The sequence below is a fragment of the Lissotriton vulgaris genome, chromosome 4_1 (genome assembly GCF_964263255.1).
Source record: "Lissotriton vulgaris chromosome 4_1, aLisVul1.2, whole genome shotgun sequence".
Classification (NCBI taxonomy): Eukaryota; Metazoa; Chordata; class Amphibia; order Caudata; family Salamandridae; genus Lissotriton; species Lissotriton vulgaris.
Window position 1 is genome coordinate 1,357,487,920 of NC_141691.1, and position 24,996 is coordinate 1,357,512,915.

At 45.2% G+C, this 24,996-nt stretch overlaps 1 protein-coding gene across 1 annotated transcript in view; it reads left to right on the forward strand.

Annotated features, from left to right (window-relative positions):
- Positions 1-2,116: 2,116 nt before the first annotated feature.
- TGIF1 (TGFB induced factor homeobox 1) overlaps positions 2,117-24,996 on the forward strand; it is a 28,010-nt gene continuing 5,130 nt past the window's right edge. The window contains exons 1-2 of the mRNA XM_086965590.1: positions 2,117-2,572; positions 23,956-24,176. Of these exons, the coding sequence (XP_086821716.1) occupies positions 2,515-2,572; positions 23,956-24,176 (279 nt within the window). The 5' untranslated portion in view covers positions 2,117-2,514. The remainder of the gene's footprint in view (positions 2,573-23,955; positions 24,177-24,996) is intronic.

Genomic DNA, 24,996 nt, shown 5'->3' on the forward strand with positions numbered 1-24,996 from the left:
GTATCAAACAACAAGTTTGTAAAGCTGGGCTATATTTGGGTGGAAGATATATACTAAAATCACCATTGTGCGTTCAGTACTTTATCTAAACCCCCCCCAAACCCTCTTGAATGAACTTTAAAAAAAATGACGATTATAAAGTTGCAAATAGGAAATACTACGAGGACTTTTTTTTACCGTTTTAATTAGAGCAAACTCAACCCGAAGATATTAGAGGGCTTTTATATAAGCACCAGTTGCGTTATAGACGAAAACATAAATTTTTAGTCACGGAGTGATTTGCCCAGATTCACAAAATGCATAAGCCTCCCTCCAGGCTCGAACCCGGATCACTCTGCTTCAACGTCGGGGGTGCGTGGAAATCCCACCCAACATATTATATAAACGCGTCAGCGCGCCCTGCTCCACTTCGTCCAGAAATTACACTAAGTAGTATCGCGCTGTTGGGCTGTGTTATTGTTTCCCCGATAGTTTGATTTATTTTAGGCAACGGTGCGGTTTTCAAGAGTGCGCTTCCCGCCATGTGCTCGTGCAGGGCGCTCTAGGCGGGCTGTGCCTGTGTGCGCGAGAGAAACATGCCATTCTTCGGGCGGCGGGAGGGGGGTGGGAGCCCGCGAGCCCTCCCTGTCTCCCTTCAGACGGTTGGCTTGTTGTGTGCTCAGCGACAGCCAGCCAGTGACTCAGAGGGGTTTAAGTGCACCGGATATGAGCCACCCAAGCTACCCCCGGGCTACAGGAAGCGTGAGGGGGAAACCAGCAGCAGCTGAGCCACGTTACCGAGCCGTGAGTGCAGCGCGCAGCTGCAGCCATGTGGAGGGGCGTGCAACGGACGCCGATGTTGATTTTTAAAGTTTAAATGGCCCACCCCTCCCCCCCTCAGCCTACTTTGCATAACGTGGCAGCTCCCAGCTGAATGTCAGATTTTTGGGGGGGAAATAGGAAGAGCTGCCTGGGTTTCTGTCAACAGCAGTTTGAGATTTTGACAGTGCCCCCCTTCTCAAACAACTGTGCAGGTTCCGTCCGGAGATTTCTTAACCTTTTACTGCCAGGAGAACTACAAGTCCCAGAACGCAAATTCATGTTGGCTAAAAAAAAGAAAAGGTGGTTTAAAAGAGTACTAGTTAGTGACGCTCAGTCACCTGGGGACGGGGGTTACACACCCAAGAGGTGCAGATAAATATTGCCTAATCTTAAAGTGGTCGATATGTCAGAAGGAATAGAGTAAAAAATAAGGAACAGTAATATTTTGGAGGAAAAAAAGCGGGATTAGCTCCGAAATGCTAATGCTCTGGTATGTCCTATTAAATGTAAATAAACGCCCCTAAACACACGCACTGTCAAAATCATCTCTTGATGCCAAAATACAGTGCTTATACATGTATATGTTAAACGTAATAAAGATTTGTGAGTTGCATTCGAGAGTGTGGCAGCTAATCGATTTCTATTTTCGAGGACCATGAACGGCTTTTTTTCTAAGCATGTGCTTGAGCAATGGTAGTAAACAGTCTTATTTACGTTGGGCTCTGTTTTTTACAACTTTTGCTAATATAGCCTCGGGGTCTGCCCTCTAGCGACATGTGGCGATCCATAACAACAAAACTCGAGGCAAAGCACGTGTAAGTGCGGACTGTAGCATAAAAAATAAATGGTGCCTGAAACCCAAAAATAAGATGTTAAATTGTGGTGATCTATTTGGTAAATATGACTCCACCGATTTGAGCATAAAACAGGATGAAAACTAGCACCCTTAACTTCTGTAAATTGTGACCAGTCACTCTGCGAGTTTAAGGGAAGCATGCGGGGAAAAAGTGACAGCCGAGCTTTCTCTGTCACTGCGATTTCGCAAACAAGTCATAAACTACCCAACCACTCCCCGTGACAAAGAATGAATCAAAATAATAAGAAGGGACGCGGAGGGGGGCGCCAGCGCCTCCTTTGTGACCTGGCTTTTTAATGGCATGGTAATCTCCGAAGAGTTTTTTTCTTCTCCTTTGCATTTCTGGCCGAAACATCCTCCGCTTTCTTGTCTGCGCTCTCCCCTCCTCCCGGGGGTGGGCGCACTCATCCGGTTTCACCGCGCCAGGGAAAGGAGGCGAAGTAGAGGGCAGCTGTCAAACAAGAGGGAAACAAAAAAAAAGCAGCCCAGGAGTCTGGAGCTGCCCCTCCTCGCCGCAGTTTAATGATCAAACGGTTGTCTGGGAAGGAAGAAAGGAAACACAGGAAGCGGCCCAGGCAGCGAGGCTCTGTGGCGAGCAGTCGTCTGCGGCATCTCTCCGTGGCTGGTGTGTGCGCTGCGTGTCCCTGTGCCTCCCTCTGACAGCCGGGGGGACAGTGGCACGGATTCTGGCTGAGACCGAGGGGTGCTGCTGGCAACACGTGCCTGCCTTGAGAGTGGAGGAACCGACAGGAGGGCACCCCAGACCCCTGGCAGAGGGCACCTGCCACACGCCTGCACCGAAACCCCTCCAAAGCCAGGCGGATTCCAGCGCCTCAAACTTTGTCCCTGCTGCTTCTATGTTCTTCCCGACCGGGGAAAGTTTTGAAGTGCGGAGCAGGATGAAAGCGAAGAGAGGTAAGTTGTGTTTGAGTGCCAGTGAGTGGGTTCGAGGCTTGTTGCTATGCCACGGTGCGCTAAGAAAACATATGGGGGGTCGGTGACAAGTTTCGTGAACTTTTAAGGTGCGCAAGCTGAGGTAATACAAAAAAGTGTACTGAACCGTGGCAAGAGGCTTTTGGTTTCAGCCGGTGGAAAAAGCTACACAAAGAGCTGCTGTGTGCGAGTTTCGGGCTCAGACAAAACATCCACAGTCGTCCTGTTGTGTGCCCCTGCACGTTTCCATGTTGCTTGGCGCGCTGTCAAAAACAACGTGTTCAACTGCCTACCTCCAAACTGTCTTTTCGTTTTCTTACTTCATGCACCTTACCCCTGTTCGTCTACTGAATCCCACCTTTTAGTATCGCGACTTGGCGCTCCTTTTACCTTATTTCAACTTGTTGAATGCTCTCTTTTGTTTAAAGTCCTGTACTAACTCAACAGCCCGGTGCAGGGTTCTTTGTCTGCAGCGCTGGCATTCCTGGCTGGGAAGGCGTCATGTGTTTTCCAACTGCTGTCTGGGGCTCGGCCTCGCCTTCAACTTTTTTTTATTTTTTATAACTGAACGTAGTATTCTTTTTATGCATAGTTTCGCGTGCTGAGAGTTGACACGTGGGTGGGAGCGAGAAACGGAACATTTGCTCCATTCTCGGAATGAAAGTTAAAGAAAGTAAGGTAACTGTCTGTTTCATTTACTGCCTCTGTGGTTCGCGCACCAGTCATTGACGCACAGTTTCCCCCTACAAACAAAACGGAGATTTGCTAAGAATAAGTGAATTTTGGCGGATGTGTTAGAACCCACGCGCAGTCATGTTTATTTTGCGGTTTTTATTTAGTGCCGAGTCGCCCCTAAGGCATCAGTAAGTTTACAAGAGAGCAAGAAGTACTTTAACAAACCATAAAACAACCTATTAGCAACCGGGAAAAAATGAACAAATACTGAACACCAGCAAGGACGTTTGCAGCAAGTAAACAATATGCCCAACCAGCACCAACTCGACATTTCTTTGCGGATTTAAGTGGCAGCTACTGTCGAGAAAGTGGCCACGTGTCAAATTTGCCCTCGAAAGTGAATACCAACCGACCCTATTTATTAAAAAGTAGTATGCCTGGTCTCTGTTTTTTTTTAATATAACTTTTTCCGCTGTCTCTTAAAAACAGCGCGGTGGCTGAGTAAATTATAAGCCCCATCCGTTTACGAACAGACGCACATGTGCTCGGGCATTGTGCCTCGTCGTGGTGTTCCAGAGGTTGGCATGTGTGCACGCGGCTCATTGTGTGCTGCCAGCCATGTGCTCTGTTGTTCCTGCGCTCGGCTCTGACAGGAGGGGGCAGTGCTGCTGCAGCTGCTGCTGCTGCAGCCGCCGACCGAACACACGAGGCGAGAAAACACGCAGATGCCAAAAACTTTTCCTCCCCTCCTCCAGCTCGCTGGGACAAAGGCTTGCGTTTCTCCCCTTGGCTCCGGGCGTGAGACCGGATCTTTTTGTTCTGGTTTGTCAGCCACTGGTGCTTGACAAAGGTGGTGGGAGTCACCCACCCACAAGGTGGTGGAAGGTAGATAAAGAGGCTCTTTTCAAAATCAGTCCTGTTTTGTGTAATCTGAAACCCCTTTGATTCTTTTTCCAAGGCAGCGGCAAATGTCTGTTTTTCTGCGGGAACTTAAGATGCTGAGTTCACGCAGGGGAAGAGACAAGAAAGGAAACTGGTTCAGCTGCTTTTTTTGAAGCTCGAGGTGAGAAAAGGCGAAAAGTCCCTGGCACCCCCAGGCGTTCTCATACCAATCCCTCACCAGCCTGCAAGGGGCACAAGTAACTCCCGCGTAACTGGCCATTCTGAGGCGTTTCGGCTGCAGTTTGACAGGCAAAGTCCTTCATTTGGAGGGCTCCACCCACATTCTCGAGCAGCAGGATCAAGCGTCCAGCTGTGCCCCCAGCTTGGAGCCGCATTTACAAGTGAATGTCCAAGTTCGACCAGCCATTTCATGTCGGAATCCCCCACCCCATTTCAACATTAAACGTTTTGGATATACAGTTCCGAGCACTCAAATTATATGTACAATAGTATCTTATAGGTAGTCCATTTTAATACAAGTTCTTCAGTTCAGGCCCAAATAGTTGTCCAAATCTTAACATTAAGTTTGTAGTGATTATCATTTCCACTTGTGTTCAGAAAGCAGACAATCCAGTACAGTTGTTCAGAGCGACGAGCAGTTGGGTACACAGCTTAGAGACAAAAAGCCAACACGTGCTTCGTCGTTGGGTCATTAAGACCTCGACCTTCATGGCTGATCAAAACGGTGTCTGTAGATGCATCCACAATTTTGGACTACCAATAAGATACTATTGTACATATAAATATTTGAGTGCTCGGATTTGTATATCTAAGATTTCTGCTCTTCTTTGGGAGGGCATGTAGGATTGTGTATAGTAACCAATCCTTTCCTTGGAGCACCATTTATACACTTATTTTGCTATATTCTTTCCCCAAATAAGAGTGCAGTGCGCCCACGTTTTGCTTTATACTTGGTTACCATATCTCTTCACATAATTAAACGTTTTGGCCTATGTGCCTGGTCTACAAGGAGACCCCACCCCTGCTTTTGAAATCAACTTACCTCATACTTAAAACGCTTCGATCAAAATCTTTAAGTTTACCTGAATTTAATATTGTTGCCAAAACGGCTGGCTATGTTTGCTAGCGTCTGCATGTCTCCTGACCTCCTAAAGGTATAACAGGCTTGCACTGACATTATTAAAACGCTGGTCCAAATGTACCTTTGGTTACAATTCCATGGCTAGAGAAATTATTTGGAGGGAAAGGTACTCATTTTTTTTGGGGGGGGGGGGGTGAGATGAGAATGAAACGTTGGGTGGACAGTTCAAACCCGCCTCATCGGGAGTTGCGCATGGAGGGGAAGTAGCCTGGTTGCAACCACTGCTGATTAATCTTAATATTGATATGGTATCAGCAGGGCATAGGAGACGTTGCAGTCATTCACCTGGACAAGCTTTTGTGGTGCAGAGAAGTACAGCTGAGGCCTACTAACCAAGAACCATGAAGGGTGGCGAATTCTATCAACTAGCGTCATTGTTTGCTCGCCAGCTCAGGAGGGATGTCACTCTAATTTGCATGCTTCTTCACAAGTTCTTACAGGACATTAAAAATACGGAATTCGCCTGGGAGGATGGCAAAATCTGTCTTTCAGCAAGCATTGGCAATGCTAAAAGGTCAGAACTGGCTGCCACTTTGTCAGTGCCTTGGTTCCTCATGGTGTTTGTAAAACATTTTAGTTGAGTGAACTGCTGGGCCTTTATAGCCTCAAAAGAAAAATCACCATAGTACTCCTTGGCATTGGAGGGACTTTTTGTGCAGCTGTTCTTCAGAATGCTGTCTGTCACTGAGAAGGAAGCCAGTGGCGGAGTCGGCACTGAATGCTATAGTGGGCAGAAGAAAAATGTGAATGACACAACAGACCAAAGGATGAAGAAGGCTTCTGTAAATAACTATTTTGTACATTGTTACTAAAATCAAAAGGTCTTGGCTAGCACCAGACCTATAAAGCCCCCTCTCCACTGTTAGGTAGAACCGTGACCACTATCAGCAGAGTCTTAGCTGACAACCCTAACAGGGAAGCACTTTCAGCACAGCCCTGCTGGCCCCCAGCAGGAGAGAAGAGGGGTCTTCAGAAGCCTGGTGAGTGCATCCAAGCACTAGGAATCCAGATCAAAATACATCATCATTCGGACCCAGATTATCTCAGTCATGTTGCTGATTGTCATTGCATACCTGATCTGGCAAGGTGTTGCGTAATTATACCACTTCCAACAACCAAAGAAGGTGACCAGGCCACTTCCGCTCGATGAGAGCGCGGGGTACCGACGGACAGAGCGGGGCCTCAGATTCCCCGAGCGGTAGCCGGGCGAGGAGAGGCCGTCACCCACACAATGCTGGGGAGAAGAACTCATACTGTCTCCAGCGGACATTAGAGCTCCAAGTTCCTGGTAGATATAACAGTATCCAGAAAGCAACTTCATGTTTATTTGCAGTAGCGTATTGTTTAATGAGGTCCTGACGAAAGCCGGAGCAATGCTCCTCTGGGCTGAAACATGTTGACCATTTCACATCGCCATAATGTTGTCCCATGTACTGATGACTAGGCGGGTTCTTACTCTTGACACCTAGACATTTCTCACTAAACATTTTCTTTGATCTAGGTAGCCAATTTTATCTACACATTATTATTTGAGCACTGCACTTTATCAGCAATAGTTTTTTGAGCACTATTATGGCTAATGTATCGACAATTACCTCTGCACCGTTACCTGCTGGAATGGACGGTGCGTAAGTCGATTCATAATTCCCACATGATGAAATTCCGCCACGAGGGTGGTCAGATGGGAATTTTAATAGCCATTGGCGACTCATTCTATGTTTCCACGCATACTACCCTGTGATTCTCAGTCATCATCATGATAACACACCTCCCCTGACCTGGTCACCTTCTTTGGTTGTTGGAAGCTTGCTACTAGGGGCACAAGGTGACAGGTCAATAAATAACACCCCTTGACCCTCCACACACCAGTTTTGATTAGTAATTATACCACTAACAGGAAAAGGGGGCAATTTCCAAGGATATGTTAGATAAGCTCCCGTTGAGGTGTACCAGTCAGGTTCTAAGCAGTAAAACTAAGACAAATCTGGACATTTTAAAGCCTTTTGTTCGTGATGTCAATACCATACGAGTCGGTTATCTATTTTGGAGTCAATAACGGTTCTTGCCAAAGGTGCACAATGGTCTTCTAAAAGAAGGCGTCAAATGCAGCAATTGATTTTTAAGTATTACTGGAGAAGTAACTTGATTCATTTGAAGGGTGCATTCAAACAGGTTTCCCAACGTTTGGGGATTATTGTAAATCACCATATTGGCATCAAGTGATATACAGTGACTAAGTTTCCTTTTTATTTTAATGGCCTGATTGTGGAAAGTATGGGGAAAAACCTGTCTCTGCTTAAGTGAAGCTCAGCCGATAAGTCTCACAGCAGGGATATTTCTGGAAAGTGAAATGTACTTGGAGTTTGTCATACGAAAGCCCCATTGACGACTCTGGTGGCTTACTGTACTCATTAATATGTTCACTGTAGGGGGTCTGTGTTTGATCTCATGGTCACGGGTTCTAATCCCAGTGTGTCCACTCAGCCTTTCATCCTTCCAAGGGCAATGATTGATTACTATTGAGATGGGTAACAAAAAACATCTGTTATTCAGCGCCAAGATACCCTTCTGGGTGAACGTGCGCTTTACCAGTACACGTTATGTTATATGATCTAAGAAAACTAGTGATGAATTCCATCATTTGTTGGATTATAAAGGCAAATTCCTGATTCTGAGTATCTGTTAAAGATACTGGGCAATAAATAGCGATGGGCAAAGGCCGAGCCCTGAGGGACTCCATACGTGAACCAAGGGCCAGATTTACAAAACTCTTGCTTTGTCATTGCGTCACACAAGGTAAAGCAGGGCAACCCAAGGGCTTAAGTCAGATTTACTCTGCCACGCAGAGCCACCTTGTGTGGCATAGTAAATCTGGAGTAATGTGAGGCAGCACACGTTGCTGCATTGTGATACTCTGCCTTGGGAAGGCATTCCCTGGGTGGAGTGGGGGCGTCCCACAGATCCACCCATGGTTTTTGTCACATTCCTATATTTACTAACGACAGTAATCCTGTGCATGAGTCAAAATGCTATGCCTTCCCAGGTGAGGCGTAACAAGGAGAAATAGCTTTATTTCTCCAGTTGTTTTTCTTCTTTTTACATGTACACACATAGGAGTGTTTATATGCAAGAAGGTGTCCCTTCCTGCAAAAAAACAATCCTGGCTGTAACACAGGCGCACTCGCACCATGGATCAAGGGTGCCTGCGTTGGCGCTAGGATGCACTCAGTGTGCCAGCGCAGGGAGAGAGCAGAAATGCAGCGTATCTTAGTAGATATGGAGCATTCCTGCAATCTCCCTGTCACTCAAAGCAGCACTGTAGGTGGTCATGCTGTGTGGTAAATCTGCCCCCATAATGCCTTAGATTTTATTTCTAAATTACATATTTTTGTAAGAAAGCCAGAAAGAAACCTGTTGCTTGCTGCCCAGTTTTGCAGTTTATGTGCCCATACTGAGGCTTTAAGGAGGGAAGAGATCCACCCAACACATCTTTGGGCCATTGAATGACCGTCAATACAAATCATAATCCTCCAGTCATTCTTTTTTTCAGTGTCATTTCTGTAACAGTTTCCCAACTTTAACACTTGAAAGATAACAGTTGACAGCTGCTCTCTTTCACTCTTGTATTTCTATGTCAAATTTCAAGTAGAATTCAGATGCTACTTTGAGAAAAAGTATGTACTTGAAATGTGTGAGTGCAGAACATGGAGGGAGAACAATTATGGCTGTCAAGTGTTACTTTTCAGCTGTTAAATTTAAAATGACAAGATACATTGGGGAACTAAAATGACTGGATGGTTCTGAGCTTTTTGTAGTGCAGGGCTTTTGATGCTCCAAAACATGTGGATAGACCTTCCCCTTCAAGCCATACGTTGCCACATTTTCAAGGACGTAAGTAGGAGGGGGAGAGTAGAGTCAGGTAAGTAGTTACAGCAGAGCGCCGGGCCCGTGAGCACCGCCCTGAATGCCAGCAGCGTCATGGCGAGATGTCACTGTCAGCAGGGGGTGATACTACGGAATCCGCTGCGGCGCCTTCCTCTTCCTGTTGTCAGAATTTAACCAGAGACTTCATGTTTCAACATTGGTACAGCTGGCCAGCATGCAGAGGGCCAAATGTCATGCACGAAAAATATATATGTATATGCATGACATGCCAGTGAAAATAAACGTGGGTCAATTAAACATGTCATTTCGTTCAGGTGTACTGATAAATCGCTTGCATACATTTGTAACTACGGTGCAAAGGCCAAATCTCATTATGATCCCCCTGGAAATAGAATCTAACTTGATAAAAAGATAGACAAGCTCTGTTTTCTACGTCAAATTCCGCGCTACAAGCCCTTTATAGAGCGAAGATAACTCGCCCCATAACAGCAATACCTGTTTATTTAAATAAGATCCCACTGCACGGTATGACCTCGTGTGCTGGTCATTTTAAATACTTTTGTTTAACAATATGAAAAGACAGCATGAGATCGATGTACCACTATGCAGATGCGTCAAGATGGCATACATATTTTAGCTGAAAACTATCTGCAGTAAATAGGGACCTAAGTCTAACAATATTCACGTAAGGTAGAGGTGGTTAATGTAAAAATGCTGTTTTTATATTTAAAATATCTAACGTTACTTTAATGACTTTTTAACTTAAAGCTGACTTTTTTTGCTCATTAAGTTACTGCCATTCCCCTCCAACATACACAAACCACGACATCCGCGTTGCAAATAAAGCATGATTCATGAGATACAACCCGTTTACCTTTCCCTTTGATCACGTGGCTTCTGCTAGATTACCTCATGGTTGGCAGAATGTGTGCGTTTTCATGGCAAAATGTTCCCCTTTGGAATTCCCCAGGCTGTGCATCAGCAGACCTGAGCTCGCCCGGCCACGAATGGGAGGTGTGTGCTGAGGGGGGCCGAAACTGCAGTGATTACAGAACGACCGCGGGTCTGTATTAGACACCCAGACTGGTGCTCTCGCCCGGCTCTGTCACTTGGAGACACAGAAAGTAGCCTCCACGGCAGCTTACCGGTTGCTTTTGGCCTTTGTTCCCAATTTGTTGTTTAGTACATAAAACTCAGCACGCGTGCAAAGCAAGTGCCCCGCTGAGGTGTGCAGGCGCCGAGAGACGTCACGCGCAGCGTCGGCGCCTGAAGAAGCACATGTTTTTCTTTTGTCATGTTAAGTTAACAGTATTTGTATAGCGTACTTCTACCATTTCCATGGTCACGTGGTGGCTACAGTTTCGGGAGCGGTCTGGAGGATTCTGAGATCATAACTGACCCCAGACAGTGTTTTTAGTGTCTCAGATATCAACCCTCCCTAAAGTTGAACTCCTTTCTCCACATTCAGGAACACTACGTGAGCGTGTATCCCGCCGTATGTAGGTATCTCTTCAGAGGCCATGTTATCTTCTTTATTTTGTTTTATCCTTCGCTTACTAGTCAGTCGCCCCCATTTTGAGAATGTAAACATGCTGCTCGCTCGTAATCCAAGGGGGATCGGCATCCATCTCTGCTTCGTGTGGTGGAGGCAACCTTCTGTGGCCATATGTGAAAGGTTTGAATCTGCTACACGTCGACCGCCATCCCTTGTTAAGGAAGTCCGGCACCCTACCCCTGCTGCCACACTGGTTATACCCACTCTCAATATATCATTTTAATGTGGAGTGTTTCCCAGTGAACTTGATGTAATTGACTCCTACATGTGTAAGCGCAGACCAGTGCCCTCATGGCTGGGGGATTTGAAAGAGGGGCTGTTTCAGTTTTACGGCGTTCATCGAGCTCGATCACCCTTTTAACCTATTTCCCAGATGTGACTTGTTAGAACAGCCCCTCTAAGATGACAAGACAAAAATGGAGCAGGCACATATATCCTGCTGGACGTGTCCACAGCCATTTACAGCATAAGTTATTTCGCCCTCCATCCAGCTTTCCTGCTACCAAACCATCTCCATTACCTTTTTAAATTCTCCCCGGTTCTTTCTGTAGTCCACCGTAGCACTTCAGCAGCCCTGGTACTGTTCAACTTTTATGCCAGTCCTCTTAGCAACCATGTCTAGTGCTGTTGGACATCCTTGTTCAAATAGAGACGATTAGGGTGAAGTCCTGAACCAGAGTGACAGGCCTGAGCCACAGGCGAAGGCCCATAATGAGGGAGAGGACCTTTAACATGTATATCCCGAGACTGAAGGGCTATAAAACTATTGTATGTGCCACCCACGAAGGGCAGAATGTTTTAAGTTAAAAAGGGAGAAACAGAAAGACAAACATTGGACTGTTCTGGTAGAAGGTCTATACTAGCCATTATTAGCCCATAGCAACTCCACTGTCTTCAGCGGAGCGCTCAACATTTCATTGCTTTAATTTTACAAACAACACCAATATCACTTTGGGAGAAAGTTTGTAAGGCATCTAGTAACTGTTTCCATCACTGACAAGGCAACTTCAACCATCTAAAACTAAATGCCAACAAGATTAAAGTTGTGGCATGCAATTAGCCCTCCATTGGCCAACATAGCTATACCTGCCGCACATCCCTTCCACCTACGGGGCACCTCAAAGTCATTTTTAGACTCCTATCTCTCTTGGCACCCCAGATCAACTGAGTCGTCAAGTCTTCCTTGCACTTCAGGCATCTTAGGTGACTGTTTCCTTTGATTCATGTTCAGAGAGTAAGCCACTACAACGTTTGTACTCTCTTCTGCAGTAAACATTGCAATTGAATATCTTCTAAACAGGCTCGAAGGCTTCAGAGCTCAGGTGCAAGTTTATTCTATACCCCTGACAGTGGGACCACACTTTCTGCAGTGTTAGCAATCCACTGGCTGACTACCATCCAGAAAACTGCTTTCAAGGCCCTGTGCTTTACATGCCGAACTTTTCGATGAGTCAGTCCATTGTTCCTACAAGGGAAGCTGCATTGACATTGGTCTAGATGTAGTCTCGCGCAAATCTAACCATTATGATTTCCGATTATGTGTACACAACTTAAGGAGCCTACCTTGTTCTCGATCCAGACCTCCAAACTGTGGAATTCTTTACTATTTCACTTCAAACCGTGGCAGACTGTCTCTATTCTGGAGAGCTGTAAAAGTTTGACCGCCCTGAAATTTTTGATTTAACACCACCCACCTTCACCCTTCCAGTAGTATCTCCATGCCCACTCTATGACGCGCCTTCTGGTTTTGCTGTTAATTACTTGGACCTAAAATTGACCTTGCATATAGTTGATTGAGGTACGTGTGAAACATGACTTACCTAGAATACCTGATACATGTTTCTGACACCTGCACACTGAATAGCCATCCAAGGTTACACGATTGGAGCACATCCCTTGTGTTCACCTACTTTCTCAAATTCTTCTACATTGTAAAACATTCACTTGGACAACTCACGCTCGCTCTTGCTTACAATCCACCTGACAAGGTGCAAGCGTCAATTAGCCACGTCATGTGCTATACAAACACCAAGGGTCCTCTTATTCAGAATGCCTCGGGGGTGCAACAGATGTGTGCATGCATTTTTTTGTGCCCCCAGGGCACTTTGGTATCACAGTGCTGGTGTACATGTAGCACTAGCGCTATTATGAGAAGGTGTTACCTCGGTTCCATGCAATTGAGGGAATCCCTTTGCCTCATTGTCCTATTAGGAATGTGGGCGCAGAGGCAAACAGACCCTTCCAGGCGCACTGACAGTGTGCCACAAAAAGGTGGTGCACCAAGGTGCACTGTTGGTGTCCCCCTTATGCGCGACCCTTTGGACTGGGGAAATGAGATACCAGTGACCTTCCATACATCACCCTACAGTCACTCTCTGCGCTCTTCTGCAGGAGGATTTCTGTCTTTAAAGCATGGGCAGCTGCCACCTGTACTGTGAAACACGGAGTGGCTTGCCAGCCGCCACTCCATATTTCACTAAATACGATACCCCCAGGGCAGCATGAGTTTGCAGCTGCCCTGGGTGCAGCTCAGTCATCATAATGGGGTGCACAATCCCTGTCTGAGCCAGGCACACCTTTGGAAAGGTGAGCCATGACACGGACTGGGCACCCCATGTGTAATGTGACCCCTGAGCCCATTATTATAGGCAAGGCGCACCTTTAAACAGGTCCAAGCGTAAACAGGGACAGTGTGCCTTATTACAATTAATGCGCTGCGCTCATGGCTGCCATGAAACCCCCCTTGCCCGGGGGCAGCACATAGAGTAAAAGATGGAGCTGCTGCTTATTAGCCTCTCTGCGTTTCATAGTGCAGGTGGCAGTCCACCCGCACTTTAAAGAGTTTACAGAGATCCCCCTGGAGGCAGGTGCAATGAGTGACTGCACCCGCCTGCAGGAGAATGTCTGTGGGTGTCCATGGGACCCTGTTTGCCACCACCAAGGGGGTGCATTAGGAAAACACACAATCAGTGGCACACAATCCAAGGCAATCAGGCCAGTTTGCCTCTCCCTAAACCGTTGCAGGCGCAGAGGCAAAGTTATTTATTTATTTATTTATTTATTTATTTATTAGAAAGTTTTGTATAGCGCGAACAAGACCCGTGGGTATCAGAGCGCTTAACATATAGGCGTATGCGACATACATTATATATCACTCAGTTAAATGGGCAACGAGACAAATTGCATATGAGGCGTGGACAAAGACATATATATCAAACAGTTCAACAGACAACAAATATGAAGTAGAAGATAGGAGGTAGGTAATAAATATAGAACAGTGTAGGTTATATTTCACTCACGAGAAGATGTGTAAGCAACTATGAGGTAGATGATAGGAGGTAGATGATAGATAAAGTCATAGGTGGATATATATATATCATAAGTAGAGTGTGTAAACAGGTATGATATTTAGTTCAATGTCATTTTGAGACTGATTGGATCTAGATGGTGTATTTTTTCATCAGATAGCTCTTTAGCTCTCGCTTGAATGCTTCTACATTATGGATCTTCCTGATGGTAGGAGGAATAGAGTTCCATATTCTGGGGGCAGCTCCTGAGAACGCTCTGTCATAAGTTTTTTTTTTGTGGAAAAAGGCTGGCCGTAGTAGAAATTCTTCAGTACTCCTCGCTGGCCGATTCCCTCCCGACAGCTGTAGTTTCTTCGCTAGGTATCCCGGGGTGTTGTGGTGTAGTGCTTTATGAGTGATACAAGCTATCTTCATTTGGATTCTGGCTTCATAGGGTAGCCAGCTTAAAGCTTTCAGGTGTGGCGATATGTGGTCGTATTTCCTGGATCCGGTGATAATTCTTGCTGCAGCGTTTAGGCAAGCTTTCAGTGGAGCTGTGGACATTTTTGGTAAGCCCGCTAAGGTGGAGCAGCCATATTCAATCCTAGAGATAACTAAGGATTGGATGGCCAGTTTGAGATCAGCCTCTGAGATGAAAGGTTTCAGTTTTTTTAAGTAGTTCAGGTGGAATCGAGCATTCTTGGCCATTGCGTTGATGTGGGCTTTCATGTCTAAGTTCTCATCCAGAGTGATTCCTAGAGATTTCGCTGACTTGATTAGTGTTGGGGTGCAGTTTAGCGCAGTCATCACTTTCGTCCATTCCTTTATTTTCGTACAGCTCCTTGCTGGTGAGATTAGTAGGAACTCCGTTTTGGTGGCGTTAAGCTTCAGTTGGTTGGTAGTTAACCATTGCATAGCCATTTTTAAAGCCTTGTTTCCTCGTTCCAAGTCTTGTAGGGACGAGATCTTTAGATAAATTTGCGTGTCATCTGCATACATGTGATACGATATCCCTGCTTTTTGGAAAATTTCTGTAAGCGGCTCAACATAAAGGTTGAACAGATCTGGGGATAACGTAGACCCTTGAGGGACTCCGATTGAGATAGGACAGGGAGGTGAGATTGACTGGTTGACCAAGAATCGTTGTGATCTGTTATGTAGAAAAGAGATGAACCACTTCAGCACCATTCCTGATAGACCCATCCTATCCCGTAGCCTGGACAATAATGCTTCATGATTTACGGTGTCGAAGGCCGACGACAAATCGAGGAGAATCAATAGGCACGCTTTGTTTTGGTCGAGTGCCTGTAGCGCATCGTCAACAATATGGAGGATCGCAGTTTCAGTGCTATGGCCTGTTCTGAATCCTGATTGGCATTCATCAAGCAATGAAAACTTGGTGATGTGTCGGCTTAGTTGGATCTGTACGCATTTTTCAATTAGTTTGGCCAATAGTGGGATGTTGGTCACTGGGCGATAATTGTTTGGGTCTGATCTATCTGCTGTAGGTTTTTTGATTAGGGGGGCAACTTGACCTGTTTTTAGGCAGTCAGGGAGGATCCCTTGTGACAGTGAAGCATTTATAATTTCGGTCCATATCGGAATCAGGACGTGATTGTTTTCTTTTACACATTTTGCAGGAAGGGGATCTTGATAGTGATTGTTTGGTTTCATTTTAGAAAGCGTTTTGGCGATACTGTGCTGATCATACAATTCGAACGTGTCCCAGCTTGCCTCATTTTTTGTTCTGGTAATCTCCATTGTTGCGGCGATATCCAACGTAAGCATTGGTTCAGTGGGATTGTTTGCCACAGCGTCTTTGAGCTCAACTTCAAGAGATTTCGCCTTCTCAGTGAAAAATGTAGCAAATTCTCCGCAATTTAGGGGTGTTTTTGAGTTCTCAAGGGCAGATTTGGCTAATTTGTTTGATTGTTGCTTTAGGATTTCAAAGAGTTTTCGTGGTCTGTTTTTAGCCCTCTCCAGTTCTGACCGTATGAATTCCTGTTTTGATTTGATGATCATTTTATAAACCTGTGTTTTCTGAGAAATCCAGTTTCAAAAGTTGGACTGCCCCCTGACAGAATTCTCTGCCTAGCAGCAAGTGCCTCATGTTGACTCAGATTTCCTCACACATGAGCGCATACCACTAAGATTGCTGGTCTGGATTCACTAGGCAGCTGAAACCCTCAACTATTTAATTACTGTTTCTGAAAGTGCTCGCTACAGCTAGAAGGTGCATGCTGGGCCGGCAGAATTGGAATGCTCCTGGAAGATAAATGCTCTTTAATTACATTTTACTTCGTTTCCTAGACTCTCTTTTCTCTCCTGGTTCAAAACTTTCTGGATTTGAGAAAAAAAATGGATGGGAAAATTCTTTTGAAAGGCCCTTTTCTAAAGGGCCGATGAACTGTGGTAATTGAAGCCTCATGGGGCCGGTGGTGGCTATAGAATGCGTGCATGGCTCACAAGATTCCAGGCATTTCTGGAAGGATTAAATGATGGTTAAATGGGAGGTGCTTCTGGGAGGATAACGCCGTGGACAGATGTGCACGGCTCTGTGACAGCATAGCTTCTTTAGAACAGAGGTCTGTGCTTCCTGTTAACTGTAAAGGCGGACATAAAGTTGTGAATTACCAAGTGGCCCCGCTGGGAAGTTTCAGGTTTGTTTTTTCTGTCACAGGTGTGGCCTTGAAGTCGCAGCATGGACAGCGTTGGCCAAAAGGCAAGGACAAGATGAAGGTGTTGCGGCACTAAGGTGCATTATTGGCACATTTCTGCGCTGAATTTGTACACTTTATGTGATAAGTACTTAGAACTGAATGTCCATTTGGGAGCTATGTATGAGGCGTCAGTGCATGGTGATAATTTTCTCTTAAAGTAGGTCCTGGGTCCTACACATACAGACATGGCACCTATGTAACCCAAGGGCTAACTTCAAGACTAATTGTCCTGCCTGCCCTGAAAAGCTTGTGAACGGTTACTTTGGTGGGGAGAGGAGAGTGTTCTGGGGCAGGGCTGTAATTTGGTGGGGAGTAGACAGTACAGAAATCCCGTATTTCGCCCATGCTAGATGTGAAAAGTTTGTCTGCAAATGGTACTTTTCATTTTTACCCATTACAACGTGAAGTTGCATGCATCTAAATGCAAAAAAACAAGAATATGGTAGTTGTACCTGCTCTTAACCATAGGTGCTGGAAGTATAAGTGCTGCCGCACCCTTAAAATAACCGTGCTTTAGTTATGAAGATGAATGAGCAATAACACTTTCTTTAGATTTCAGTTTTTCTCATGTCATATTTGCAGTGCCTTCAAAAGTCATATGTCAAATGTCAGGCTGTGTCTTCTTTTTTTTTTTTGCTTTATAAAAGTAAGAGTACATTTATTAAACGCACACACCACTCAATACTATACACCAATTTACAAATATAAATAAGCTAATGGAATTACCTTGTGACATTGCATAACATCTCCACCCCTCCCGCAGGGGGGATGGGGTCTAGTATCACCACTCCCATGTGTGCACATCCTCTTGCCCCCAATGCAGTGAATTGGTCTTAACCTGGAGCGAGGGCCCTATGCACTGGCACCATCCCAGTGGCGACCCCCCCCCCATTACCTCCACAAATTAAACAGGCTACACCTGCCTTGGTGACGCATGATCCTGACTGAGCATCTCCTGCTGACCATACAGTAGGCACCTCTACATCTTAAGGGCTAATAGTCTGGGGTCTTCACCTAAGCGCAGCAGCAAGAATACATGTTTTGCACACTTTAGAATGATAGTACTCAACACGTGGATATCATTAAAAATGCATTGCAATTACAGACCCTAAAAGCATCACAGATGATCGCAGGATTAAGTAAATACAGTCAGACACCCAAGCAGGATTGTCTAGCCACTTAAATCCACTTTGCTTATAACATCGCCTTAAACATCAGTCCCTTCTAATAAATTGATGCTTTTTCCTTTAACATAGAAATTGAAGCTCACTGGTTGATCTCTGACTGCAGAGTGAGAGCATTTGGTAAAATTAACTGTGTGACAATCTTGCTGGTGAGAAAGGAAAGGATGCAGGGTGTAATTTTTTCTGACACAGCAAACCTTAAATACCTATAAATAAACCGTACACATTTCACAATATGTCGGCAGTTAAAGGAAAACAAAGCACTTTTTGTTTTAACCTGAAGTTTGATGGAAACAAAGGTTTAATAGGATCATAACAAATCAAGACACTTTACTTGGTGATGCGCAAATGACATTGCTCGCTGAAACCTGATTTCCCATATTATTGTGTGGGCTCTACATTAGTTTATCAGTAAAACTGGATGTCTTTTCGAACTTAATGGCCATTTCAGCGGAGAATTTGCTGTCCGTAAATACTGCACCAGGCTTTAGTAACACTTGCGTGACTGTGTGCTCCAAAATGCACCACCAGCTACATTTCACACCCTGACCATGAATGGGCATGGATAATTTACTACACTTGTTCTTTGTGGGACACTTGTATTTTTTACAATCCCTATGAACTTAGTGATGTAATATTTACATCACCCCCCACTCTGAAAATTGTTCCAGCACCACTGCTCAAAACCGAGATAGGACAAGTTGTGATTACTACAACAACATTCAGAAGACGTGGCATACAGATTTGTTGACATATTTAAGCCACCTTATGCTGCACAGCATGTTGTCGTCAAGCTATCCCTTGGCACGCAGCACGATTATGGTGTCTAACCATAAGTTAAGCTCTTTGTTTGAGCTGTGATGGTGATAAAACCTTCTTGGCAATTTGACCTTACTATGCGTGTCCCCTCTCTCCCAGGTTTGGCAATTCTTGTCCGGTTTTACAAGCCGCCATGACACAACAATGCCTTTAGGACATGCTAGGTATTGCCATTAATACAAATGCGCGAAGGTTGGTTGAGAGACATGTTGTGGAGAACCTGGAGAGAGAACGCAGGAGAGCTTCATTTGAGGTGCACTCGTCCAGCGAGGTGCACATTGGGTTAGTTATTCCTGTGAAGCTCTTATCAGTGACTGGAACAGTACTTTGGGATGAGAGTTGGGGGATCCTGTGAGGAGGTCTCTAGGCGCAGTCTGAGTCTCTGGATTGGGCTCCCTTGGGACAAGCTGGCTCCCTAGTGCTCCTCTGGCAGGTACAGAGTGGCCATGGATGCAATGGCAGGGTCCATGAGGAGGGCAGTAGGGGGCCTGCAAGCTGGGCCACCTCCTGGTTAGGTGATGCGTCGGCAACCTGAACATGTAGAAGAAGGAATTGAGGCTTCTTCCTAATCCCACTGCTTGAGCCTCTTACTATGTATATAGATGCCAGTACAGCCGGATTGGAGGTAATGTCTTCAAATGTATTGAGAGTGCATTTTGTGCCCCAGACTAGGCCTGAAAGGTGTCAGTGGCATCATCTCCTTCCTTCATTAACCAATCTTTCAGTGTATTTGCCCTCTTGTGCAAGCGTTGGAACACCTACATATCTTTCACCCTTATAAATAAATCTGCTACAGTCTGTGTATGGCCTTGCTTGGAGGGTTATGAGCGATGTCTTGTAGTTTTGGTTTTTATAAGCACCAAGTTACTGGGGAGGATGGGTGGCAGGACACGTGACATTGCACCACACACACTCAGTGCTGATAAAGCCACTCTGGTTTACTACTCTGGTTATGCCCTCTCAGCTGAGCCTAGAAAATGGGATCCGCAGAGCCACGTGGCCCTCATTCTACAGAGGGTGCGGGAAAACAAGGGGATATGCCCATACTGCCTTTTTGTCATTGTATTCAGAGGCCCGCACCGATCTTTTGCATTGTAGAGTTTTAACAGGTTTGCCCGTTCAGAAATGTTTTCAGGAGAACTGACTACAGCGAGACATAGAGGGCATAGGGTTTATTCTGTTTACCCGATAGCCATCATCAGTTCTCTATGCGCAGCAAATAACCTGGTCAGTCAGTCAAACAGCATTTGTAGAGCGCAACACTGTCACCCCTGGGGGTATCAGGGCGCGGTGTCTCTGTCAAAGAGCCAGGTCTTGAGTCTCTTTCTGCAGTCTGCCAGCGAGGGGATTGCAAGGAGCTAGAGGGGGAGGTAATTCCAGATCTTGACAGAGATGTAGGAGAAGGAGTGGCCACGGCTGCAACAGATGTGGGGGGTTGTGTGTGAGGGCGAGTGAAGAGGAGCGCATGTGTCCACAGGGTTGGTGGAAGTTGAGTTGATGGTTAGTGTAGGCAGGTCCTAGGTCGTGGAGGGCTTTATATCTGTGTGTGAGGACCTTGAATTGGCTTCTCTTCTGGATGGGGAGCAACTGGAGGTCCCTCGGGTGGGGGGCAATGTGGGTTTGGCCGGGGAAGTCCAGGATGAGTCCACTCATAATTTAATTTTAGGCGCACATTTATTCTCGCAGGGTTCCTTCCTCTGAGCTGATATGAAGTGAAATGAATGTCGAACACTTTTACATCAGGTGGCTGTTCTCCCTTTTGTGTGTCAGTTTTTCATAACACATTTATCCTTGTTTTCTACCACAACCCCCTAACTTTAGAAAGATCCACTAGCCAGGCGCTGGCAGAAAATGTAAGTCGTGAGCGCAGTTCGTGAGACAACCAATTGACCCAGGCGATGTAAAATAGAAGACTTTATAAACCAGCATTGGTAAACATGCAATCCCATTTGCAAGAAAGGGTTCCTGTCACCCCCGTAGCACCCATCACTGTATAAACTCTGATACGTGCCTCTTCTCGTTGAAATAGATAAATATCCCGCCCCTGCACCGAGCCGGGAATGTTGCACTGCAGTTTATGGGGAGGCAACAGTTGCTGAAAAGGCTGGCTTCATTTGGAGAGCGACCCATCTCTATGTCTGCGCAGTCCACTGCGTCTGAGGTGGATAACTCGGACATGTCGTTGGCTGGTGCAGGCTGTGCATGAATCGCTTCAGTTTTCTTGAACCGGGGCTTTTAATATTGACTCTTTCAGGCTGCAGTTATTCACATTCTCTGTCTGGCAGAACACCCGCATGGCTGCCCTCCTAAAGTCCTGGCTTGCTACTGAAGTGCCTTCTGTCACTTTGGACATTGGGGTGCATCTGCAACCTTGTGGGTCATCGGGTTTATTGGCACAAGCTTCCCCAGCCGCCTGCTACATTGGTACATGCAGTAACTGCCTGACCCACAGCAGGAATCGTCACATAGATAAGAACCCGTTTCGACTTAAGAAGTGTAAAAACAAAAAAGCTAAAACGCCATATTGAATACGTTTGCCTTCAGTGGTCTTGGAGGACGTATGAGAATTAATTTGCGTTCCAGCATTTATCTGTAAGACTCGGTTCAATGAGAATTTTTCTTTTGTAGGAAGTTGTTTTGCAAGACGGAAGCCTCGGGCCTCTCCCATTCAGTGAAGGTTTGAAAAGCAAACAGACAGCACATCCCAGTGTTGTGTCTGAATGAGCCCATGAAGTATGCGTGTAGTAAAGTTGTAGCGCGCCGGACATGTTGCATCAGGAACCACTCAGCACAACCTACGGCATTTTGTTCTTCCCAGTCATGTTTGTGTCATAATGGCGCCCCTCCCTCTCTGCCTCACCACCTGAAAGCCCTGGGCGCTTCATTGTCCGTTTGAAGGAAGCCTTGCTCCACGTTCGCAACGCACTTTATTTATTGCCATGTGATACATATTTCACTTATGTCCCTACAAACTTGCACCTTTTTTATCTGTCACTTCCGGTCACCACAGGAAAAGGTCAGTCGAGAGTAGCAGAGGGTTAGCCAGACGTGCTGCTTTCCACTGACATGCGTGTGAGGTGATGTCATTTGGGAGTGATCGTGCACGAGAAGGTACCTGCAGGATTGCTCACCAGAGCCATGGCTGAATATGTGAGCTTATGAGCTGAACAGATTTATTGACATCTTTTAGGTTTCCGCAAACGGAAAAGGACCACTGTAGGGGCGCGATTGCTCAACTTTGGTTGATATAGATGTGAACCAGTTGGATGCCGGTTGAGAGTGAGGCCAATTGGTTAAGAGGGTGATCTCATTAAAGTAAATGAAGTAAATATATTTTTGGGGGAGTGATGCAGGTTTGAAAAGAGGGTGACCTAATGGAAGTCACTGGAGACATGTTTCCTTTTAGAAGGGTGAATATTACAGAACAGATGGTGACACCCATCAAATGAGGGTGAGTTCACGGGTATGGTTGCAGTTTCCAGATAGGGTTCAAAGCGGGACAAACACAGATGACCATTATCAGCGTGTTGGGAATCTGGGTGTCTTAGACCTTTAAATCATTGCTACAGGAGATCTAATCGAGTGACCCTGGCCTGAACGCTTTATTATATGGCTCTAGTTTAAAATGCGCGGGCAATTGGTTAGTGACAGATTAAGAAAACTGCCATCATACCCCCCTCTGATCTCAAACCAGCCTCCTGGCTCAGCATTTCTGGAAGGCGCAGAGAGGCTTCTAGTTTCACACACAGTGCCTGGAAAAAGCTCACTATCCTTGACCTCCCGTGCCATAATTAGGACTTGCATTAAAAATATAGACCAGCATGCCCAAATATATCTGATTAGAACCTTTGAGAAGAGATTGAAGAACCACCTCCCCCACAAACACTCTGACAGATGAGTCTTAACTTTAGGTGTCTTGAGGAATGAACAAGCTGTCCTGTCACATATGCAGGGTTCTTCTGTCTGCTTCCACTCTGCCATATGGAATAATGACCCATTCTTCTTTCCCAGACTTAACTTTTCCAATCTTCTCTTGACACTTGTTAGTTTTTGCTCCTGAACATGTTTTAGTAATGCACATTGCACTGTAGGGCTCCTTACTTGAACTCTGAATCCTGGAATCTCTAGGACAATGTGATATCTCTAATATTTACTCCTTTGTAGTTTCCATAGGCAAGCCAATTATTCTACTTGCATTAGCAACTATCCTTTTTAGTGCAAGCCTGGGCAGCGCATGTGCTGCCTGCGAGGCATTCTGGATTCAGGTAGGGACTTGAAGCTCCATCCACTCTCTGCCCATATTTTTCATTGGCTTGTGCATTGTCCACAGTAAACTGTGGCTGTTATTTAGTCAATAGGCTTAGTAGTCCCTCCTTATCTCGTTTTGTAACCTCCCATGGAGACCACCCGTGTTAGGTGTGTTGTTACTTGGTAGGCAGTAATCACAGTCTCCAAGCACTATTTTCCGTATTTGCAATGCAATAGGTCTAGCATTTGCAAGAGTTTAAGCTTTGGCATAGTAAATGACAATGCCTTTTATGTATCTGTTTTAAAAGCAACACTTAAATAAAAGGCATTGTCATTTACAATGCCAATGGCTCAAATTCGTGTAAATGCAAGACCTATTGCATTGCAACGGCTTGTTCAATACCTGGAGGAAGATTGTGCTACTACTAAAACCATCTTGTTTGATATGCATACCTCGATGTCTTTATGGATTTTTACACGCTTTATTGCTTCAGGAACTGTTTAATAATCTACCCGGGCTAAGTAAAGCGCTCTGGTGTTCATCACTATGTTCCCTCTATTGAAAAAGTAAACTAAAGAATACACATCTGTTTATGAAGATTGTAGGACCTATGTTTCCTGTTTCTTGAACCTATCTGTGGGGTTGGAATTTGCTAGGCCCTTGCTCCTTTTCCAGTTTTCATACAGATGCAACAATGAAAGCAACGTGTTAGTTAGTCTAGATAAAACAGTGTGCTGGAGTTCCAATTTAAAATGCTGGTGGAAGAAGTTCATAAGTCCATTCATAAGTAGCACTCTTTGTGAGGTAGAACTTTTAATGTACCTGCTTCAATGGTCTGTCTTTTTAAATCGCTGAAGTAGCTTAAGCTTTGTAAATAAAATGTGGTTTTGGGAAATTTGCTTGAACTAGCCACTGTTTGATGCCTTCCTTTTCTACTTCACATGTAGTGACTTTATCGGGCAGTGATACAGACGATGATGATGGTATGGATATTCCTCTTGATCTGTCCTCCACGGCTTGTTCGGGGAAGCGACGAAGACGGGGCAACCTACCAAAGGAGTCCGTGCAGATCCTAAGAGACTGGCTATATGACCACAGATACAATGCATATCCCTCGGAGCAAGAAAAAGCACTTCTGTCACAGCAAACACAGCTTTCCACACTACAGGTATTTATGTGAATGAGCTTGTAATGTTTACTGTTCAGGCGTGGTCAACATAGGATTGACGGTGAATTGTGATCCAATATGTGTCACTGTCCAAGCCTTGTACTACAAAATATTTTTGAACGTGCCCACGATCCGTTTTAAATACAAATTTACTGATCTCTTCAGCTTTTACCCCAGTTTCATTGTCTGTTTTACATCTCTTATTTTTTCTGTAAAAACATAAACGTATTTCCTCAGTTAATATTGTAAACTTTTTTTCTCTTGCATTTCTGCCATTCTTGTTCATCCTCTTATGCTTTCCGCTTCCTGTCTCTCTCTGTGGTCCCACAGTCACAATTGTGTTTGTATTAAGATTACATTATAGCTTCTGAGGAGTGCCTCCTGGACCTGTATTGTCCTCTTTGACCAATATGGTTTATGGTCTAACTGACACTTGCTTCCAGAGGGCCTCTTTGCTCTAAATGCTTAGGTTGGTAAACTTAACCCTATATATATTGTTAAACTACTATCAATTTCATCAGAGGCTATCTCTGCCAAACATTTTTGTAAGACATGATCAAGGCTGAAGTAAATTTGTCTGCAACTTTGTGCAAATGCCATACACTATTACATGTCACTGACCCGAGGGAACTTGGATTTCTAGGTGCTGTTTATATTGAGTGGCGATTTACCCACAGTCATTGTATTGTGAGTTTATTTTTTGATAGGTTGGGCAAAACAAAAAGCATTAAGATTCCTTCATGGGAGCAAGAGGCTCTTCATAGTGGCAGACAATAAATGTATCTGTAAACTGATGACAAACACAAAGTTAGTGTAAAGT